The sequence below is a fragment of the Pogona vitticeps genome, chromosome 3 (genome assembly GCF_051106095.1).
Source record: "Pogona vitticeps strain Pit_001003342236 chromosome 3, PviZW2.1, whole genome shotgun sequence".
Lineage (NCBI taxonomy): Eukaryota > Metazoa > Chordata > Lepidosauria > Squamata > Agamidae > Pogona > Pogona vitticeps.
Genome location: NC_135785.1, coordinates 256,299,957 through 256,318,403, shown reverse-complemented (window position 1 = coordinate 256,318,403; position 18,447 = coordinate 256,299,957). Strand labels below are relative to the sequence as shown.

Below are 18,447 nucleotides of genomic sequence, written 5' to 3'. Positions count from 1 at the left end.
ATAGTTGCAAAAACCACATTTCTGTGCAGGTTGTAACTGCATTAGCCAGCCTCTCTTATTGTTTGGAGCGCCATATGATAATGCTAGTACTATCCCAATTTGATGATTCAACTCAAATTCACGCAGAAATAATATCAAAAGTGACATTGATCCAATGCATGGCGTCAGGGTCCAGTGAAAACAGCTATAAAATAAAGTTTAATCTTCATGTTTGGATTAACAGTTAAAAAAATAGAGCTGGGGTCGTCTGCTACCAGTGAAGAAAAGCTCATAAAAAATTAATCCAATTTAACAAATATTTGGAAGGCTTAAATTGGGGCTTGGACAACCAGCACTCAATGGGCCTTGGCTGCTCTCCCTATAACTCAACACCTCTGCCTTCCTAAAGTGCCACATGCCAACATTTTAGAATTTTTTTAAAAAGATTCAAATGTCCCCTTGTGGATTCTAGGGGGCATGGGGACAGGTTTGCTGTTTTGAGGGCCCCCAAGAACCTCTTGGACTCCTTATGTCACAGAAACATTTTCTTTCAAAAATATAAGTACACAACTGGACACCAGAGGGAGGGAGGAGGCACTTCTAGTTAAAAACAAACTTCTTATTGCTGCTGCTATTGTTGTTCCTCCAGGTAGCTTTGCTCCAGGTAAAGGTTCCCCAGTCGTGTCCGACTCTAGGGTGCGGTGCTCATCCCTGTCTCCAAGTCGTAGAGCCAGCGTTTGACCGAAGACCGTTTCCGTGGTCACGTGGCCAGCGCAACTAGACACGGAATGCCATGACCTTCCCACCGAGGTGGTACCTATTTATCTATTTGCATTTACATGCTTTCGAATTGCTAGGTTGGAGGGAGCTGGGACAAGCAACAGGAGCTCACTCCGCCACGCGTGGATTCGATCTTACAAGGTCTTCTGACCTTGCAGCACAGAGGCTTCTGCGGTTTAACCCACAGCCCCACCACGTCTTTGCTCCAGGCAGTTACCACTAAATATTTAAGATTTAGGCAGGGTTGTTTTTTTTTTTTTAAAAAAAGCTGGAAATAGATGTCATTTTTCATATAACTGACATAAATAACTTGTTAAAATTGCAAACTAATTAAATTGCTAATTGGTTTATGCACCGTCTTACTTTACAAACAATTTGCTAATAAATTAATACTCAGCTCCCAAGCCAACTACACCAGAGCACAGAATACTGTCCTCTGAAGATGCCGGCCACAGAGACTGGCGAAACGTTAGGAAGGACAACCTTCAGAACACGGCCAAAGAGCCCAAAAAACCCACAACAACCAATTTGCTAATTGTTAGTTTCTTGTAAATCACACTGTGTTTATGTTGGAAGACACGGCACACATTCTTTGAAATAACCGCATGCAGCCATTTTGGAATCAGCCTCAAAGGAGTAAGAAGCTGCCTTACATCAATTCACATCACTGGTCCATCTCGTGTAGCATTGTCTATGCTGAGTGGCAAGAGTTCCCTAGGTCTATGGACAAGTGTTTTTCTCATCATTTCCAGGATATAACAGGCACTGAACCAGCCCTTCTCTGTGCCATGCAAGGGCTCTACCACTAAGGCTGACAGGTCAACCAAATCATAATCTTTCCTCAATCTCTTTGGCCAGCATCTTCAGAGGACAGGAGCTAGAATTCTGTCTGTGTTCTGGTGTATTGTGTGGGATTGTTCATTATTTGTAGCTGTGGGATCAGGGTTTTTGTTCTTTTCAGGAGATTGGGTGTTTCCTGTGATCAGGGTGTTTTTTGTTATGGGTGTTTTGTTGTGATAAGGGGCGGGGATGATCTGTCACTATGTTCCTGAAAAGAACAAAAACCCTGATCCCACAGCTACAAATTCTCAACAATCCCACACACTATACCAGCACACAGACAGAATTCTACCTCCTGTCCTCTGAAGACGCCAGCCACAGAGACTGGCGAAACATTAGGAAGAAAACCTCCAGAACACAGCCAAACCGCTCAAAAAACCCACAACAACTATTGGATCCCGGCCGTGAAAGTCTTTGAGAACACAAAATCATAATCCTTTTAATTTTAGGGCCAGAACATAGGTCCAGGGAGAGTTCCTTGTGATGTCACAGAAACAGAGCAGACAAGAGTCAGGAACAAAGGAAGCTCAATACACATACAAACACCTGAGAAGGACTGTAAGGACTTCCAGCTCCAGAATTTGCCTATAATCTCCCAGGCAGAATTCAGTGATTGGGAGAGGAGAAAGCAGAAGGAAAAGAGATGCCTTTCTGCCTTCATATTATACTTTATTTCTATGTGAAGCAGAAGTGAATGTGCCCTCAGGCACCCTGCTTCCTGAGAATCACCCCAGTGGTCTATGGCTAGGATAGTCTTGCTACACAGTAGATTCTATAGAGGGCATTACTGAATTACCCTATTCAAGTGGTTTCCCGCCTTAGCTCCACAGATATTCTTGGACCACAACTCCAAGAAATCCTGGACAGTACAGCTAGTGGAGAAGGCTTCGGGGAAATTTAGTCCAGGAACATCTGGGGATCCAAAGTTAGAACCACTGCACTACCCACTGGGGTGACTGAGGGAGCACTTCCTTATGTTTCACAGCTGACAGACATAGAGGTTTTGCTTTGTTGTGTAACACCCAAGCAGGGTGTGTAGTGTATAGAGCGACAGAATAGGGATCTGGATAACAGTTTGAATCCCCACTTGGTCATGGAAACCCACTGAAGGTCTGAAACTGGCAAAACCATTCCTTAAGTATCCCACTTACCTTGAAAGCCCCTTTAGGGTTGCTATAAGTTGATTCTGACTTGATAGCACATAACTACATCAAGAAGCAGGGGTGTGAACAACAGGACTTTTCAGAATCAAATGTGACTTAACAGGATATAAGAATAACACCACTAAGCTGGCAATGAAGAAATACTGGGAGAGGCAAAATCTAGAGAGCAGGAAAATCGTTAGAAGCCGATGGCTATAAAATATCAATTTTAGCTATCAAGGAATGCATTGTGTTCAAGGGCTGACTTAAGATTTTTCAGAGGATGATCTTATACAGCTATAAAATCAACATCAATGTTGTTTGCACAGTCTCTGCAACACTAAGATAACAGCTAGCAAAATCTCATCTATATGATAACGAATGTCAGACTACGGAGAATGCCCGATCCATACTGGAGGAAATGGGGAATGCAAGTAAGTTATCTGTAAGACTGATTGTGCTAAATGTAGTTCATATCACATAACGGAGATTGGAAGACCTCTGCTCGTGATGTGCAAGGAACATCTGGCAGATATTCCAGGTAGAACAAAATTCAATTGTGGCCATTTGAAGTGGGAACATGCTGGCAAAGCTTACAGACTCGTTTTGCTGGCCCTCAAGCCTAATAATCACAGAAGGAACATCAAGGAGGCATTATGGATTTAGCTGCTCAAACCAGATATCAATACAAAGGATTAAAAGAGGCAATAGTGTTTATTAGTGGAATCTAAATAGAGATGTACCCTGAATTAAATTTAGATCTCTCTGTTATGAGTCTGGTGGTGCATTCCACGCTTGGTGGCTGAAGCTGACCTCTAAACATTGAAACGTTTGACTGGTTTTAACCTATTAAACTTCAAGCACAATTTCATTGCTGAAGATTGTATGCATAACATCATTAACATCTCATGCTGCACCACCAACACATTGTAGATACATTGCATTGCCAACATATCGCACCCCATAAATCTTAAATGTTGCTATTATTCACTAAGTGAATTGTAACAAATAAATAATTCTCCTGCAATAAAAAAACAGAGAGTCTTCCAGGTTCTAAGCCTTGTTTACACCTCATTTTGTCTAATGCCTGAGTCCAATTGGGTTTGCCTTGAGAGCAAAAGCAAGCATTTAGAGTAACCGTCTAATTTTGAATTGGTCTGTACAGTGGGGTCTTGACTTGAGAACTTAATCCGTATTGGAAAGCGGTTCTCAAGTCAAAAAGTCTGTAAGTCAAGTCTCCATTGACCTACAGTGCATTGAAAACTGATTAATCCCGTAACAAGCCGTTTTTGTTCCATTTTGTTTTTTTTCTGGTCTGTAAGTCAAATCTCAGTCTGCAAGTCAAACCTAAATTTTGCGGCCAGAGAAGTCTGTAACTCAAAAAGTCTGTAAGTCAAGACGTCTGTAAGTCAAGGGTCCACTGTAATGGAATTCGACTCTCCAAAATTGACATGGAGGTCTTGAGTATCTCCAGGTTCTCCAGAGAAGCAGCTGATATGAAATAGATAAGAGGGTTTGACTACGTTTCGAGGCATAGAAATTCTTAAATGAATGGTTTTATGACTTCAGGCTTTTAACAAGTCAGGAGATGAGCTAAGGACAACAAAGTAATTGCAATGTTTGTAATAACTGGGTGCAGACCAGTGGATAGACAAGCCTAAAAGAAAAAGAAGAAGAAGCAACAGAAGCCAGTGTTTTGACATCACTGTAGTTTGCCCGCATTATGGATTGCTGTCCTAAATATTTGAAAAACTCAGGTCACAAAAATTCAGTTAACTTTACAAACGGATCAGACAGACTCTGGAAGGAAAAGCTGTACCAAGAACTATTAGTCATCAAGACAGGCCCTACCATTTTACAGGGTGAAGCAGCTGCCTCGCAGGACAGATACGGTCGTGGGGAAGGGATAACATTCACAGGAAGGTGTTGGCCACCTGGGTCTGCTGTCTTCAATCAAGCTCTCCCTTATTGCTTCATATGTTCTTGGGTTTTAGATTAAACACAGGAGGAATGAGGTAGTCTTGCCCTCTTCCCTTGCATATTTCTGTTGCTCTCCTCATGTAGTGAGTGACTTTCTCAAGAGCTGTCTTCTATGTATGGAGCTTCTTCACACAATCCAAAACACTGGGAAACTGTTGTTTTGAAACCTACAGAAAGCTTGCACCCATAAAGGAGACTCTCTTCTTGAGAAAGTCAATTCCTCCTCCCGCATGATGAAAACAATGAAGAGATGCTGATGCGCCGCCAAGTCAATTCTGATTTTTGGAGACCCTTTTCACAGTTTTCTAGGTAAAGAGATCTACCATTCCCTTCTTCTGAGGGTACTCTGGGACTGTGCAGCTTGCCCAAGACCACACAGGGGGGAATCCAACTCCTAACTTCAGCCAGATATCTAAATCACTGAGCTATTCAGCCAGAGGAGAAGACGGGCTGGTGCAATCCCTTTCCTCCTATATTATTAAATAAAGGTAAAGGTTCCCCTTTGACATTTTTAGTCTAGTCGTGTCCGACTCTAGGGGGCAGTGCTCATCCCATTTTCAAGACATAGAGCCAGTGTTTGTCTGCAAACAGTTTCTGTTGTCATGTGGCCAGCGTGACTAGGGAACGCCGTTTTACCTTCCCACCCGGGTGGTACCTATTTATCTACTCCCATTTGCATGCTTTCGAACTGTTAGGTTGGCGAGGAGCTGGGACAAAGCTATGGGAGCTCACTCCATCTCGTGGATTCGATCTTATGATGGCTGGTCTTCTGACCCTGCAGCACAGAGGCTTCTGTGGTTTAGCCCGCAGCGCCACCACGTCCCACACATTATTTAATAGACAGCACTAAAAAATGGCTTCTGTGAAACAGGCAACCAGTGAGGTGGTTAAGAATCATTGCTACGACGGCTTTTTCTTCAGTGTGACCAAATATATTCCATAACCACCTTCTCTAAGCAAGGACTGCAGGGGAATTAGAAGTCTATTCATGTTATGGTACAAGCACCACCAGGCCTACTGGTTCCAGCCTCGTATTGAAGAGTGACAGTGATTAGTTCCTTTCTTTCCCCCTAATTTTCTCCCTGAATAAAAGGGCAAGAACATTACTGACTAAAAATACATTGCTTCGGAACTCAGGCTAATGAAAATAGAGTTTAAAACTGGAACCAAGTGGAATCCCTTTTAATAAAAGTACGTATACCTGAATAGAAGCCTGGTAACTCCAAGGAGAAGTTATTACTTTTAGTGCCAATGAAAATTATTTTTTGATTCAAGGATGAGAAACCTTGTTTCTCAACAGTTAAAAATATTAATTTGTATTTTGTCTGCTGCACATAGCTGGGAGGGGGTCTGAGACCTATGAGGACCATTTTCAAAACATTCTTTTAGTCGAGAAAGAAAAGGATAGCAATATTACATTTATCTTCAATCTCTACCTCAAGAGATGGGGGGCTGGAGAAACTCTTTCTGAAAACATTATTGGAACTAAAGAAATGTCTTTATGAATATATCCGTGTTATATTTCTGAGCTACTGTAAGAAATTGAGAATCAAGCTGATTTCTTTGAGAGGAAGGCCAATTGAAAGACAGGGCTACTGAAGTGGGGGAAAAGCAGCAAGGTGAAATTGAATACAACCTAGTTCTACCCCCTAGAATTGTACCTCCAATGTAGGATATGAAAAAGAAAAAACTCAATGAAGCAATCACCTCAGGGAAGTTTCTCTGGGCTGCTGCTTTTTCAGCAGATAAGGAGAATCAAGTGGGAAGATGGCCTTATCCCTCAGCTGCACATATATAAGAAAGAACAAATCTGTATATTTGTTTTCTCTTCAGTTCTGACTGCTTCAGTTTTCAATCCATTCTGTCCAGTTCCTCCATCAGTTTTCTGATAGGCGTTTTCACATTGATATACATTTCTTTCTAGAATTTCACCCTCACATAATACATGTAAAAGAAGATCATACTTCTAATTACAGTGTATGGATGTAAAAGCTGGACAGTGAAAATAACTGATGGGGGGGGGAATCAACTCATTTGATAATTAAGTTACATTTTTTGATTGGGTAACCTCCCTGATAGACAGAGGGAATTCTGTAGACATTTTATCTTGACTTCAACAAAGCTTTTGACAAAGTGCTCCATGATAATCTGATCAACAAGCTAACTAGGTGTGGGCTGGATAGATCAAGTGTCAGGTGGATACACAGTTGACTACAGAATTGTACTCAGAGGGTGATGATTAATGGCTCCTTCCCCAACTGGGAGGAGGTTACAAGTGGCGTACCCCGGGGCTTAGTCATGGGTCCAGTGCTCTTCAACATTTTTATTAATGACCTGAGTCAGGGAAAGCTAATCAAATTTTCATATGACACAGAATTGGGTGGAATAGCTAATACACTGGAAGACAGCAGCAAAATTCAAAATGATCTTGATAGGCTGGAGCATTGGGCTAAAAACAACAGAATGAAATTCAACAGGGGTAAGTGCAAAATACTGTACCTCAGAAAAAGAAACCAAATGCACAGTTACAAGATGGGGAATACTTGGTTCAGCAATATGTACTGCAAGCGAGAAGGATCTTGGAATTGTCATAGATCACAAGCTGAATATGAGCCAATGTGATGTGGCTACAAAAAAGGCAAATGTTCTTTTAGGCTGCATTAACAGAGGTATAGTCAAAAAATGAGGCGGTGACAGATTTTACTTTCTTGGTCTCCATGATCACTGCAGATGGTGACAGCAGCCACGAAATTAAAAGATGCCTGCTTCTTGGGAGGAAGGCAATGACAAACCTAGACAGCATCTTGAATAGCAGAGACATCACCTTGCCGACAAAGGTCTGCATGGTCGAAGCTATGGTTTTTCCAGTAGTGATGTATGGAAGTGAGAGCTGGACCATAAAGAAGGCTGACCACTGAAGAATTGATGCTTTTGAACTGTGGTGCTGGAGGAGACTCTCGAGAGTCCCCTGGAATGCAAAGAGAACAAACCTATCCATTTTGAAGGAAATCAACCCTGAGTGCTCACTGGAAGGACAGATCCTGAAGCTGAGGCTCCAATACTTTGGCCATCTGATGAGAAGAGAAGACTCCCTGGAAAAGACCCTAATGTTAGGAAAGTGTGAAGGCAAGAGGAGAAGGGGACGACCGAGGATGAGATGGTTGGACAGTGTCATCGAAGCGACCAACATGAATTTGACCAAACTCCGGGAGGCAGTGGAAGACAGGAAGGCCTGGCGTGCTCTAGTCTGTGGGGCCACGAAGAGTCGGACACGACTAAATGAGAATAGAAGACTCAGGGAAGATACAGTACCATTTTCCAAATACCTGAAAGGCTGTCATACAGAGCAGGGGCAGGCTCTCTTCTCGATCATCCCAGAGTGCAGGACATGCAACAATGTGCACAAGTTACAGGAAGTCAGGTTTTTGTTGAATATCAGGAAAAACGTCCAAACTGTTAGAGCAGTAAGGCAATGAAACCAATTATCTTGAAAGGTGGTGAGTGCTCCAACACTGGAGGTATTCAAGAGAAATTTAGACAAATACCTGACAGATCTCCTTTGATTTGTATTCCTTTTATTGAGCAGGGGGTTGGACTAGACCACTGGTTCTTAACCTTGGGTTACTCAGGAGTTTTGGACTGCAACTCCCAGAAGCCTTCACCACCAACTGTGCTGGCTGGGGTTTCTGGGAGTTGCAGTTCAAAAACATCCGAGTAACAAAGGTTAATAACCACTGGACTAGACCACCTTATAGGCCCCTCCAACTTCTTCATACTATGATTCTAAGTGGGTTGTAGATCAAAGCAACTCTAAGCTCTAGAAGCAAAAATGGCAAAACTGAGATTGTACTTCAGATACATTATGAAAAGACAAGGCTTGCTGGAAAAAAAACAACATGCTGGGTAAATTTGAATGGGGCCGGAAAAGAGGAAGACCAAATATAAGATATTTGAAATATAAAAGGAGCCATGGCCTTCCGTTTGCAAGAGTTTAGTAGGGCCGTTAATGGCCATTTGAGATCACTGGTTCATACGGCCAGTATAAGTGAGAAGCAATCTGATAGCACATAACAATGCAATGCATTTTTATACCTTGTTAGCAACGTACACATTTTTAATGCAGTACTAGGCTGTATCTCAGCATAAGCACAGGGTCCGGATCAATGGAGATAACAATACTCCTGCATTCTGCTTTGATCAGGCATCACCCGGAACACTGTGGTTTGGTGAACCACTGTTTAAAAATTATGTTGGCAAGCTGGAAAATGTTCAGAGGAAAACAACCAGGATCATAAAGGTCTGGAAATGTCCAAGGGGCATTTATGTGTATACGTATATGTTTAGCCTGGAGTAGACTGAGAGGCAATATCATAGTCACCTTCAAATATTTGAGGGGATTTTGTGAGGAGGACACGACAGCCTTTTTTCTGTAGATCCAGAGAATACTTCTGTAGGTCCTAAGAATACTTAGGACCCTAAGTATTGGAATCGAATTACCAGAATGAAATTTTTACTTAAACTTCAGGAGGAGCTGCCTGACAGTACAAGCTATTCGGCAGTGGAGTGGCCTACTTTGGAAAATGGTAGACTTTCCTTCATTGGAGGTTTTAGAACAGAGCCTAGATGGCCACCTCCCAGTCATGCTTTAGTTATGGGTTTCCTGCTTTGGTTGGGGCTTCGGACTGATGACTCTTGGTGCCTCTTCCAGCTCTACAATTCTGTGATTTTGTGTACTTCTCCATATGGAAAGACCGCTTGGCCTGATGAGCCCGTGTGTAGCGTTCACCCTTTGTTAGGTATAAGTCATGTATTATTCATGTTCTATGCAAATGTGATGGAGAGGCGGAGTTGAGAGAGAGGTTAAAAGGCGGAGCCTGAGAGGAGGAATTAGTCAGTCGAGAGTCAGTCCAGAGAGAGAGTCAGTGAGTTACTCAGAGGCAGAGGCAGAAGAGATAGAGATTGAGTTAGAGACTGGTTAAGATAAATAGATAGAGACGGTGGACATTATATGGCAAGAGGATAGTATGTACCTCTGAAGAACTTCTGTGATTATTAAATTGACTTCACTTTAATAAATACCGCATTTTTCGCTCCATAAGACGCACCTTTCCATAAGACGCACCAATTTTTTAGGAGAAGAAAACAGGAAAATATAATCTGTTTTCTTCGCTCCATAAGACGCACAGACTTTCCACCCCCCTGTTTTGTGGGGGGAAAGTGCGTCTTATGGTGCGAAAAATACGGTAAGTTTTGTTTGCATTCACCATACAAGAGTCTGATCCAACGTCATTTATTTTGTGGATTGAGGGAATCCACTGGTGACAGTTAAAGGAAAACACGACTGGAGCCTTTCTGAGGGCACAAAACGTAGGTGCTTCAAGGAGGTGAATGTCACACCATGTGAGTCCGAGCAACAGCCAGGCCACTTGAGATACCAGAGGCCAGATCACACATGAAGGGGAAACCATATTTTCTGGTCCTGCAGCTTAATTGCTCTGGAGATTACAAGTCTTTCAGCAGGGACAAAAACAAAACAAAGCCAGTTTTTTTGCCACCTTTAATACTATCAAATTGATTTTGTTGCAAGTTTTCTTGGGTTGCAATTCACTTCTTCAGAACTACGGAGTGCGGCCTCTAAGCCGGCCTGCAAAAATTCACCTCGGAATAAATGGGTTGGCCATGCTTTAATGGTGCCCCGATACTTTCGTTTTTTATGTTGCTGAAATAGATTAACAAAGCTACCCCTCTGAAAATAAATATTTCAGTGGTATGTACTGGTTGACGGATGACAAAACAAAAGGAAAGCTGATTTGCCAAATACAGATTAAGGCAGGGTATATTAGTATTAAACAGTATTTTCCCCTATAAAGTGTATTGTTTCTATATATGGAATCAGTGTCACATCTAGTGATATCCTATGCTCATAACTGGAAAGGGATAAAATGCTTTTCCTGTGACAATGCAATTCCTTAGTAGCTTCGTATTGTATCTGACTTGCAAATGAAGCATGTGTACTTCTCTCAAGCAAAGCCATCCAGTTGCCCAAATGAGGTAGTGAGAAAAGCTCATATTAGGACAATCAAATGTCATTTATCACTTTTGCAGTCCCTGCTTCTACATGCAGAGCTATTTATTTCATCTAGTTTCACCTTGAGCCTGAGAATCGGTGTTCATTGTGATTCATTTTCTCAGCTCCTTAGCCACCGTTCTTTCCAATATATTTATTTATGAGCAAAGCATTAATTAAACCACCATACCTCTTGGGTTTTGTGCTGACTTTCATTGTCTGTGACCAGAGACTGTGTCTTCTCCCATTTCTCTGCCACCTGATTTGCTTCTTCTATCTTTTGCTGGCATGTTTTCTCGGAGTTCAGCAGCGTCACTTCGTAAAATTCTTGAATATCTGTGGGTAAATAAGAAATAACATTTAAAATAAAAACCAAATCGACTCTTTGATAAAGTAGATAGCGAGGTTATGGCTTGTTTACTTAAAATTAGCATGCACTATGCGCTTGTTTAAAAACTGCATTGTATTCAGAGAGGCAGACGGGATCCTTTCTAGCAGGAAGGTACTGACAAACTAATTATCATCCGATAACGCCGGGACATTTTAAAAAGAGAGAGAGAGAGAACAATTTTCCTTTTAAAATATTGTATTGATCTTTTCATAAATATTACATGAATATATGAATAATGCATGGCTAATCACTACTGAATGAAGACTCAGAGTAAACATACTAACAGAAAGATATTCCTGCACATTCTTTCTTCTGACTCTTTCCTGTTACTCAACAAGTCCAGACTGAGGCAATGTTATAGGGTGCACTGGTTCAATGAGTCCATGAGTCACTTACCCATGGGCATTGCTACAGAAATTGCAACTGGTCCTGCAAGGAAACTCAAAATACTAGCCAATGATTCGGCTAGTCCAGTGGTTCCAATCCTTGGGTCCCCAGGTGTTCTTGGACTAAAATTCCCAGAAGCCTTCCCCACTAGCTGCGCTGGCCAGGATTTCTGGGAACTGCAGCCTAAGAACATCTGGAGACCCATGATTAGGAACTACTAGGTTAGTGGTTTCAAGCCAGGGTATTAATAATCAATATTCTGAAGTCAGCATAGCTCAGCGATAGATCAAATCTATGGATACAAAAAGTTCTAGGTTTGATATTTAGCATGGCCCATGCATATTTGCATGTACCCAGTGCACCTGTACAATGAGCAAAGGATTTGCTGCAGGTAATTGCAGCTAATTGACAAGGTGCCAAATACATGCCCAGTACAGAATCAGGCACATTACCAGCACCTCATCAATCTGGCATAGCAAGTTTCTAGATTGCTCATGCGTGTAAATATCTAATAGAATTTTGTCTCCTATAGGCTTGAGAGTCAAGTGTCAGCCAATCTCCAGAGATCCAGTGGCTCTACACACCCACCCTTGGATCTTGGAAGGCTGCGCTCACTTCCATGAGCCTCCCTTCTCCCCCACCCTTTTCTAATTGAAAAAGCCCCCGTTACATCCTCCAGTGGCCAAAAATTTGGAAAAGTGTGTTGCATTCCTCAAATGTTTGAGAACATCTGAGAAATGCATGGGCAAAATGACCACATACCCCATAAATGAGACAAAGAGACTTCCTGAGCTGTTTTTCCCCAATTTAAAAAAAAATTGGGTCATGGGAGTCTTGGCGACATTTACCTCACTGGGGGCTGCATAAGACCTATCGGCTACATATCTCCCACCCTTCATGTAGATAATCCTAGCTACATTTGGATGCCTTAACCAGGAAACCTGGTTTAATAAGCTGCAATATGAATCAGCTGCAAGCTCATGTATGTAAATATGTGCATGTAAGCTAGGAGGAATATGTGGAATTAAAGTTGGGATACAGTCCTCAGGTAAAATTAATTCTATTCCCCTCACGCGACCACTTGCCACTTTGCCTAATGCCACATAGTGACCTGAGGTGTTATATCTGATTGCTATAAATATAAATGTCCACATCTTTTTTTGAGGAAGGTGATCAAATACACACATGAAAAAATGTGTAAGTTACAAATATTTTTCCTCTACTGGATCATTACATGCTGTGAACTTCAGTGTGGACTACTAGAGGTTTCAGCATCACATCAGGGGTTATTCTGATCTGTTGACATTTCATGGGCCAGGGTGTGAACTCACCTCCCTCTATTACCATCTCCACACAAGAATTGGAGGTTGTTCATGAATTTGTGTACCTTGGCTCAACGATCTCAGCCACTCTCTCCCTAGAGGTTGAGCTGGATAAATGCATTGGCAAAGCGGCTACCATGTTCTCTAGACTCACAAAGAGAGTATGGCTCAATAAGAAGCTGACGGCATACACCAAAATCCAGGTCTACACGGCCTGTGTCCTGAGCACACTCCTGTACTGCAGTGAGTCCTGGACCCTTTGTGCATGGCAGGAGAGGAAGCTGAACACCTTCCATATGCATAACCTCTGACACATTTTTTGGCATCACTTGGCAGGACAAAGTTCCAAATAGAGTAGTCCTAGAACGAGCTGGAATTTTTATCATATATACATTACTGAAACAGCAACGTCTACGTTGGCTTGGGCATGTCGTGAGAATGGCTGGTGGTCGGGTTCCATAAGATCTCCTGTATGGAGAAATAGTACAAGGAAATCACCCGAGAGGGCGACCACAGCTGCTATACAAGGATATCTGCAAGTGGGATCTGAAGGCCTTAGGAATAGACCTCAACAGATGGGAAACCTTGACATCTGAGCATTCAGCCTGGAGGCAGGCGGTGCATCACGGCCTCTCCCAATTTGAAGAGACCCTTGTCCAGCAGGCTGAGGCAAAGAGGCAGTCACGAAAGCAGCAAAACCAGGGAGCTGGACAGGGGACAGATTGTATCTGTCTTCAGTGTGGAAGGGATGGTCACTCTCGAATTAGCCTTCTCAACCACACTAGACACTGTTCCAAGTCCTCCATACAGAGCACATTACCATAGTCTCTCTATACTGAAGGATGCGTAATCTAATCTGACATTTCAAGCACTAATGTTTTCATAGATCCAGCAGTGGTATTATCTAATCCTGCTTCATCAACACTGTTTTTGGGGAGCACCTAGTCCTGCCCCCTTAACCCTCACTTTTCCATACAATCAGTGAGGGGTCTAAAGAGGAGAGGTCCCTTTCTGTATGTATGTACACTTGCGTTTGTTGCTACAAAGGACCCAGCACTTTTGCTTTTTTGAGAAAATGAATGTCAGCCATTTCCTTAACAGACCTGGTAACCACTGTGCCTCACCTCCCCTTTTATGATTATTGTGTGGATAAGGAAGAGGGGAAGTGAGCCATGAGCCCTGTCTTGAACTGAATTAAAAACTAATAAACAAACTCAGACAATTTTCAGCCTTGTAAGAGTCACTAATAATTTATGATTACAGAAGTATGTGCATATTAGCTGAATTTCAGTAATAAGTTGCAACTGAGCCTCGTGGCGCAGTGGTTAAAACGCTGTACTGCAGCTAAAACTGTGCTCACGACCTGGGGTTCAAATCCCAGGTAGCCGGCTCAAGGTTGACTCAGCCTTCTATCCTTCCGAGGTCGGTAAAATGAGTACCCAGCTTGCTGGGGGGGCAATGTGTAGCCTGTATAATTAAAATTGTAAACCGCCCGGAGAGTGCTTGTAGTGCTATGGGGCGGTATATAAGTCCAAAAATAAATAAATAAATAAAATTAAAATAAACTAGAGTAGGCACTCTCAGTCAGTAAAACTTAGAAAGGAGCTGACTCAGCAAATCCCCACTGGTTCAACACGCCTATTATACTGGTGACTTACTACTGGGTTTCAGTCAATGGATTAGTACAGTATATGTGTAGACAATACAGTGGGGTCTCGACTTATGAACTTAATCTGTATTGGAAGGCAGTTCTCAGGTCGAAAAGTTCTTAAGTCGAATCTGCATTTCCCATAGGAATGCATTGAAAACCATTTAATCCGTATCTGCTCTTTTCATCCATAGAAACTAATGGGAAGCTGCTATTCTGCCTTCTGCCACTAGAGGGGGATATTTTTTCTTTTTTTCCTTTTAACCTAAGATGACTTAGCTTTAAAAAAAAGGAAAAAAAAGAGTTCGTAACTCGAATCTGAGTTCGTAAGTCAAGTCCATATATTCCTATGAGAGCGGTTCGTAAGTCGAAACGTTCGTATGTCGAGCCATTCGTAAGTCGAGACCCCACTGTATTATGTCTAATTGTGTGTTATATTTTGGTTCATATTCTGTTCTCTTTGCATGATTCTCTTTGCATGATTTCATAATCAGTAATAATGTCATTTCACAAAAATTAAAATAGAAAATAAATTAATCTTACTTTCAGCTTTCTCATCTTGCCAAAATTTTATTGGATCTACTTTTAATAGATGACTAAATCTATTAAAGATTTTTAATGTATGCACAGAAGCTCAGCAAACATCAACCTAGCTAATTCTAGCCAATTTATGTGATATCTTTATAAGATGTCTTACTTTCACATGACACAAGCAAAGCTCCTTATTGTTAGACATAAAAATATTTACCACAATTCCACGAAGTTATCTATAGCGTCATGCTCCTTTTTCAACAATCAGTGGTAACTTCAAATCGACTTATCCTTTGGAGGATGCTTAAATGGATGGGAAACTCTTATCCAAAAATGAAGCAAACAAAATTTCTATGCGAGCTGGAGTATTATGGGAGTTACAGTGATGTTGGCTAACTTAGACAGAGGCTTTTCCTGTCTTTGGAAAGGGTGAGAAGGTTGTTTGGTTCAAGGTTTTGACAAAATATTTTCCAATATTCATAATTACCTTCATATGTGCAAGGAAAAATAGTTGAGAGTTTGTTCTTCTTAGAAAGAAAAGAAAAGCTGGAAATTCATGCATTCAATTAAATGCTTGGTTCTTAAAAATCTGGGTTTGAATCCTTGTGTCTGCTGCTGTGTTTGTGGTGCTGAATTAGGTTTCCCAACATTTTTACCTAAAATCTTCTTCACCTTTAATAGAAGGCAGGTACCACTTTGTGGGATTTCGGAACTCCACTTGTAGGCAGACATAAGCAGAGATAGGTTATCAGCCATAAGGCCTACACATAACCATAGATAAGGTTACAGCCTATACTCCACTAATTGAGATTAGGACTATGCAACAATTTGAGCAAATAGCAAATTCTATAGCCTGATTCGGCTCAATTTGCACAATGTCCACATTGAATCAGAATGGTCAAGTTCCGCTCCAATGCGAAGCGAAGCAAGTTTACTAATGCAAGTTTAGAATTCACTTTGGATACAGGTTATAAATAGAATAGGTTACAAATAGAATTAGATGGAGCATAAATCCATTCATCCTATTAGTGTTGTTCTCCAGATAGGACTGAACAGTTAGCTTGGAAGTTCATTCCATAAAATGTATTCCCAAAACATCCTGTATCATTATCTTCTCCATGCTGGGAATTGCTGTAGCTGCTGAGTTTGACCCACACAGCCAGCTGAAAATTACGTCCAGTTTGACAAAATCTTATAAATGGGTTAGAATTACTTATCAACATCCCAAATTCACAAGTTTCTTAGTTAACAGGAAAATGAATGCTTCAGGCATTCTTGTCACTGTCATTACTTGTTTATTATAAACTGGACACAGAGAAGGTCAAAAGCAAGCAATAGTGCCAAAGTACCGAAGCAGCATCTGTTCAGAACTTCAAAATCAGAGTCAAGCCAGACATTATCAGGAATAATGTCTCTGTGCCATTTAACCATCTGGCCTCAGTAGCCAGATGGGCAGTATATAAATCAAACAAATAAATTAGTTATCATAGAGTCAAAGTTTTGATGTAATGCTAAACCATCATTTAGGACTATGTGTACAAGATGCAGGTTCATGCATGCTCCAGCCTCTCCTGCAGTTCATTCTCAGCTAACTGTGGCTTGTTCTTTACATGTGAACCAGGAATTGTGATTAGTGTCAACAATAGTTTATCTAAACAAGCCAGGATTTTTAAACATGGCTTGAAGTTGTGTTCATTTGAGCAAATCCAAGTTTGTCCAGGTTTAGATGTCATGACAAATTATGGCTGAGATCCAACTGTGCAAAGTTATGACATACAGGGCTGATGACATCAGCCTCTTATCACTAATAAAAAGTTTCCAATTCCCCATCAACACCAGGTTGTGGTGCACCAGATAAACATGTTTCTGTCAGGAACCTAAAGAGCAGACCGAGCTACAGTCTCCCTCAGTATAGATCACCCCTTATTTGTGATTTGTGGAAATATTAACGATATATTACTGAGCTTAACTAGTTAATTTACTTCATTATTAACTGGCCGGCTGCATTGCTGGCAGAACACTTCAGCCTGACTATTCACTTCTGACTCCATAACAAACATTAGCAGAACATTAAAACCCTGACTAGAAAAAAGGCGGGGAAAAAGATTCTGAGGTAGAGAGGGAACGATTGGCTGTTATTGAGTTGATTAAAGTTCATTGGCAGCTCCCTCCCAGCAAAAACCTTCCGAAGGCATCACATTCCTATATTCCAACAATTTTGAAGCTCCCTTTTGACCTGAGGAAAATTTGGGTGGGGAGGCGGGTCCCCTCAGGTTCAACTGTGGGTCTCTTATGTTCAAAGGCTCACAACTGTCTCAGTCGTATTCATAGTAAAATGATACAAATCCTGCATACTTAAACTGAAAATAATCCAGGTCTTGTCTTGACACTGTCACAGCCTGTGACATTTCTTTGTTGCCTCACACTCTAATTGTACCAGAACTACATGTTTAATTGGGAAGAGTCTTTGTTAAGCAAGGTTAAGGCATTAATATTTTGCCCTCGGTTTAAATATTACATTGCCATGGATCCCTGAGGGCCCTTTTTGTTTTTGGTCTTGCTGTTTTAGTCTAAGCCTGTGTGCAGCAGTGCTTGTACAGTTCTTGTACAACGCTTGTTTATTCTGGAGCTGAAAATAAAGCCAGGAAATTGCGAGGTCAAAGTAATAATGCCCTGCAGGGTGAGCTTTCATGGGTTGCTTGCAAGCCACTTCTTCAAACCCTAATACGTCTGAAGTGTCTGAAGCAGATTGTAATTCATAAAGGTTGAAATAGATTTGGCCTGTCCTAAAGAGGTCACAATGCTTTCGTTTCCTTGTTTTCTTTTTCCTTGCTGAAACTATTCACACAGATATCTCACTGAAAACAAATACAATGAAGTCACCATAAAGAAAAATAGAACAAACAATTCTCCTTTCTTTTTACAGTTATGCTGGTAGTGCTGCATCTGATAAGTGCTATGTCTCTTTGGAGATATCTATCTATCTATCTATCTATCTATCTATCTATCTATCTATCTATCTATCTATCTATCTATCTATCTATCTATCTATCTATCTATCTATCTATCTATCTATCGAGATAGAGATAGATAGATAGATAGATAGAGAGAGAGAGAGAGAGAGAGAGAGAGAGAGAGAGAGAGATCTATAGCTATAGCTATAGCTATAGAGATAGCTATCTATCTCTATCTCTATCTCTATCTCTATCTCTATAGATAGATAGATAGATAGATAGATAGATAGATAGATAGATAGATAGATAGATAGATAGATAGATAGATAGATAGATAGATAGATAGATAGATAGATAGATAGAGATAGAGATAGAGATAGAGATAGAGATAGAGATAGAGATAGATAGAGATAGAGATATAGATAT

At 41.2% G+C, this 18,447-nt stretch overlaps 1 protein-coding gene across 9 annotated transcripts in view; it reads right to left on the bottom strand.

Moving 5' to 3' along the window:
* Positions 1–18,447, bottom strand: part of DLG2 (discs large MAGUK scaffold protein 2) — a 1,097,443-nt gene that overhangs the window by 965,565 nt on the left and 113,431 nt on the right. For all 9 annotated transcript variants that reach the window (XM_078390148.1, XM_078390151.1, XM_078390152.1 and 6 more), the window contains exon 4: positions 10,979–11,124. In XM_078390148.1, the coding sequence (XP_078246274.1) occupies positions 10,979–11,124 (146 nt within the window). The remainder of the gene's footprint in view (positions 1–10,978; positions 11,125–18,447) is intronic.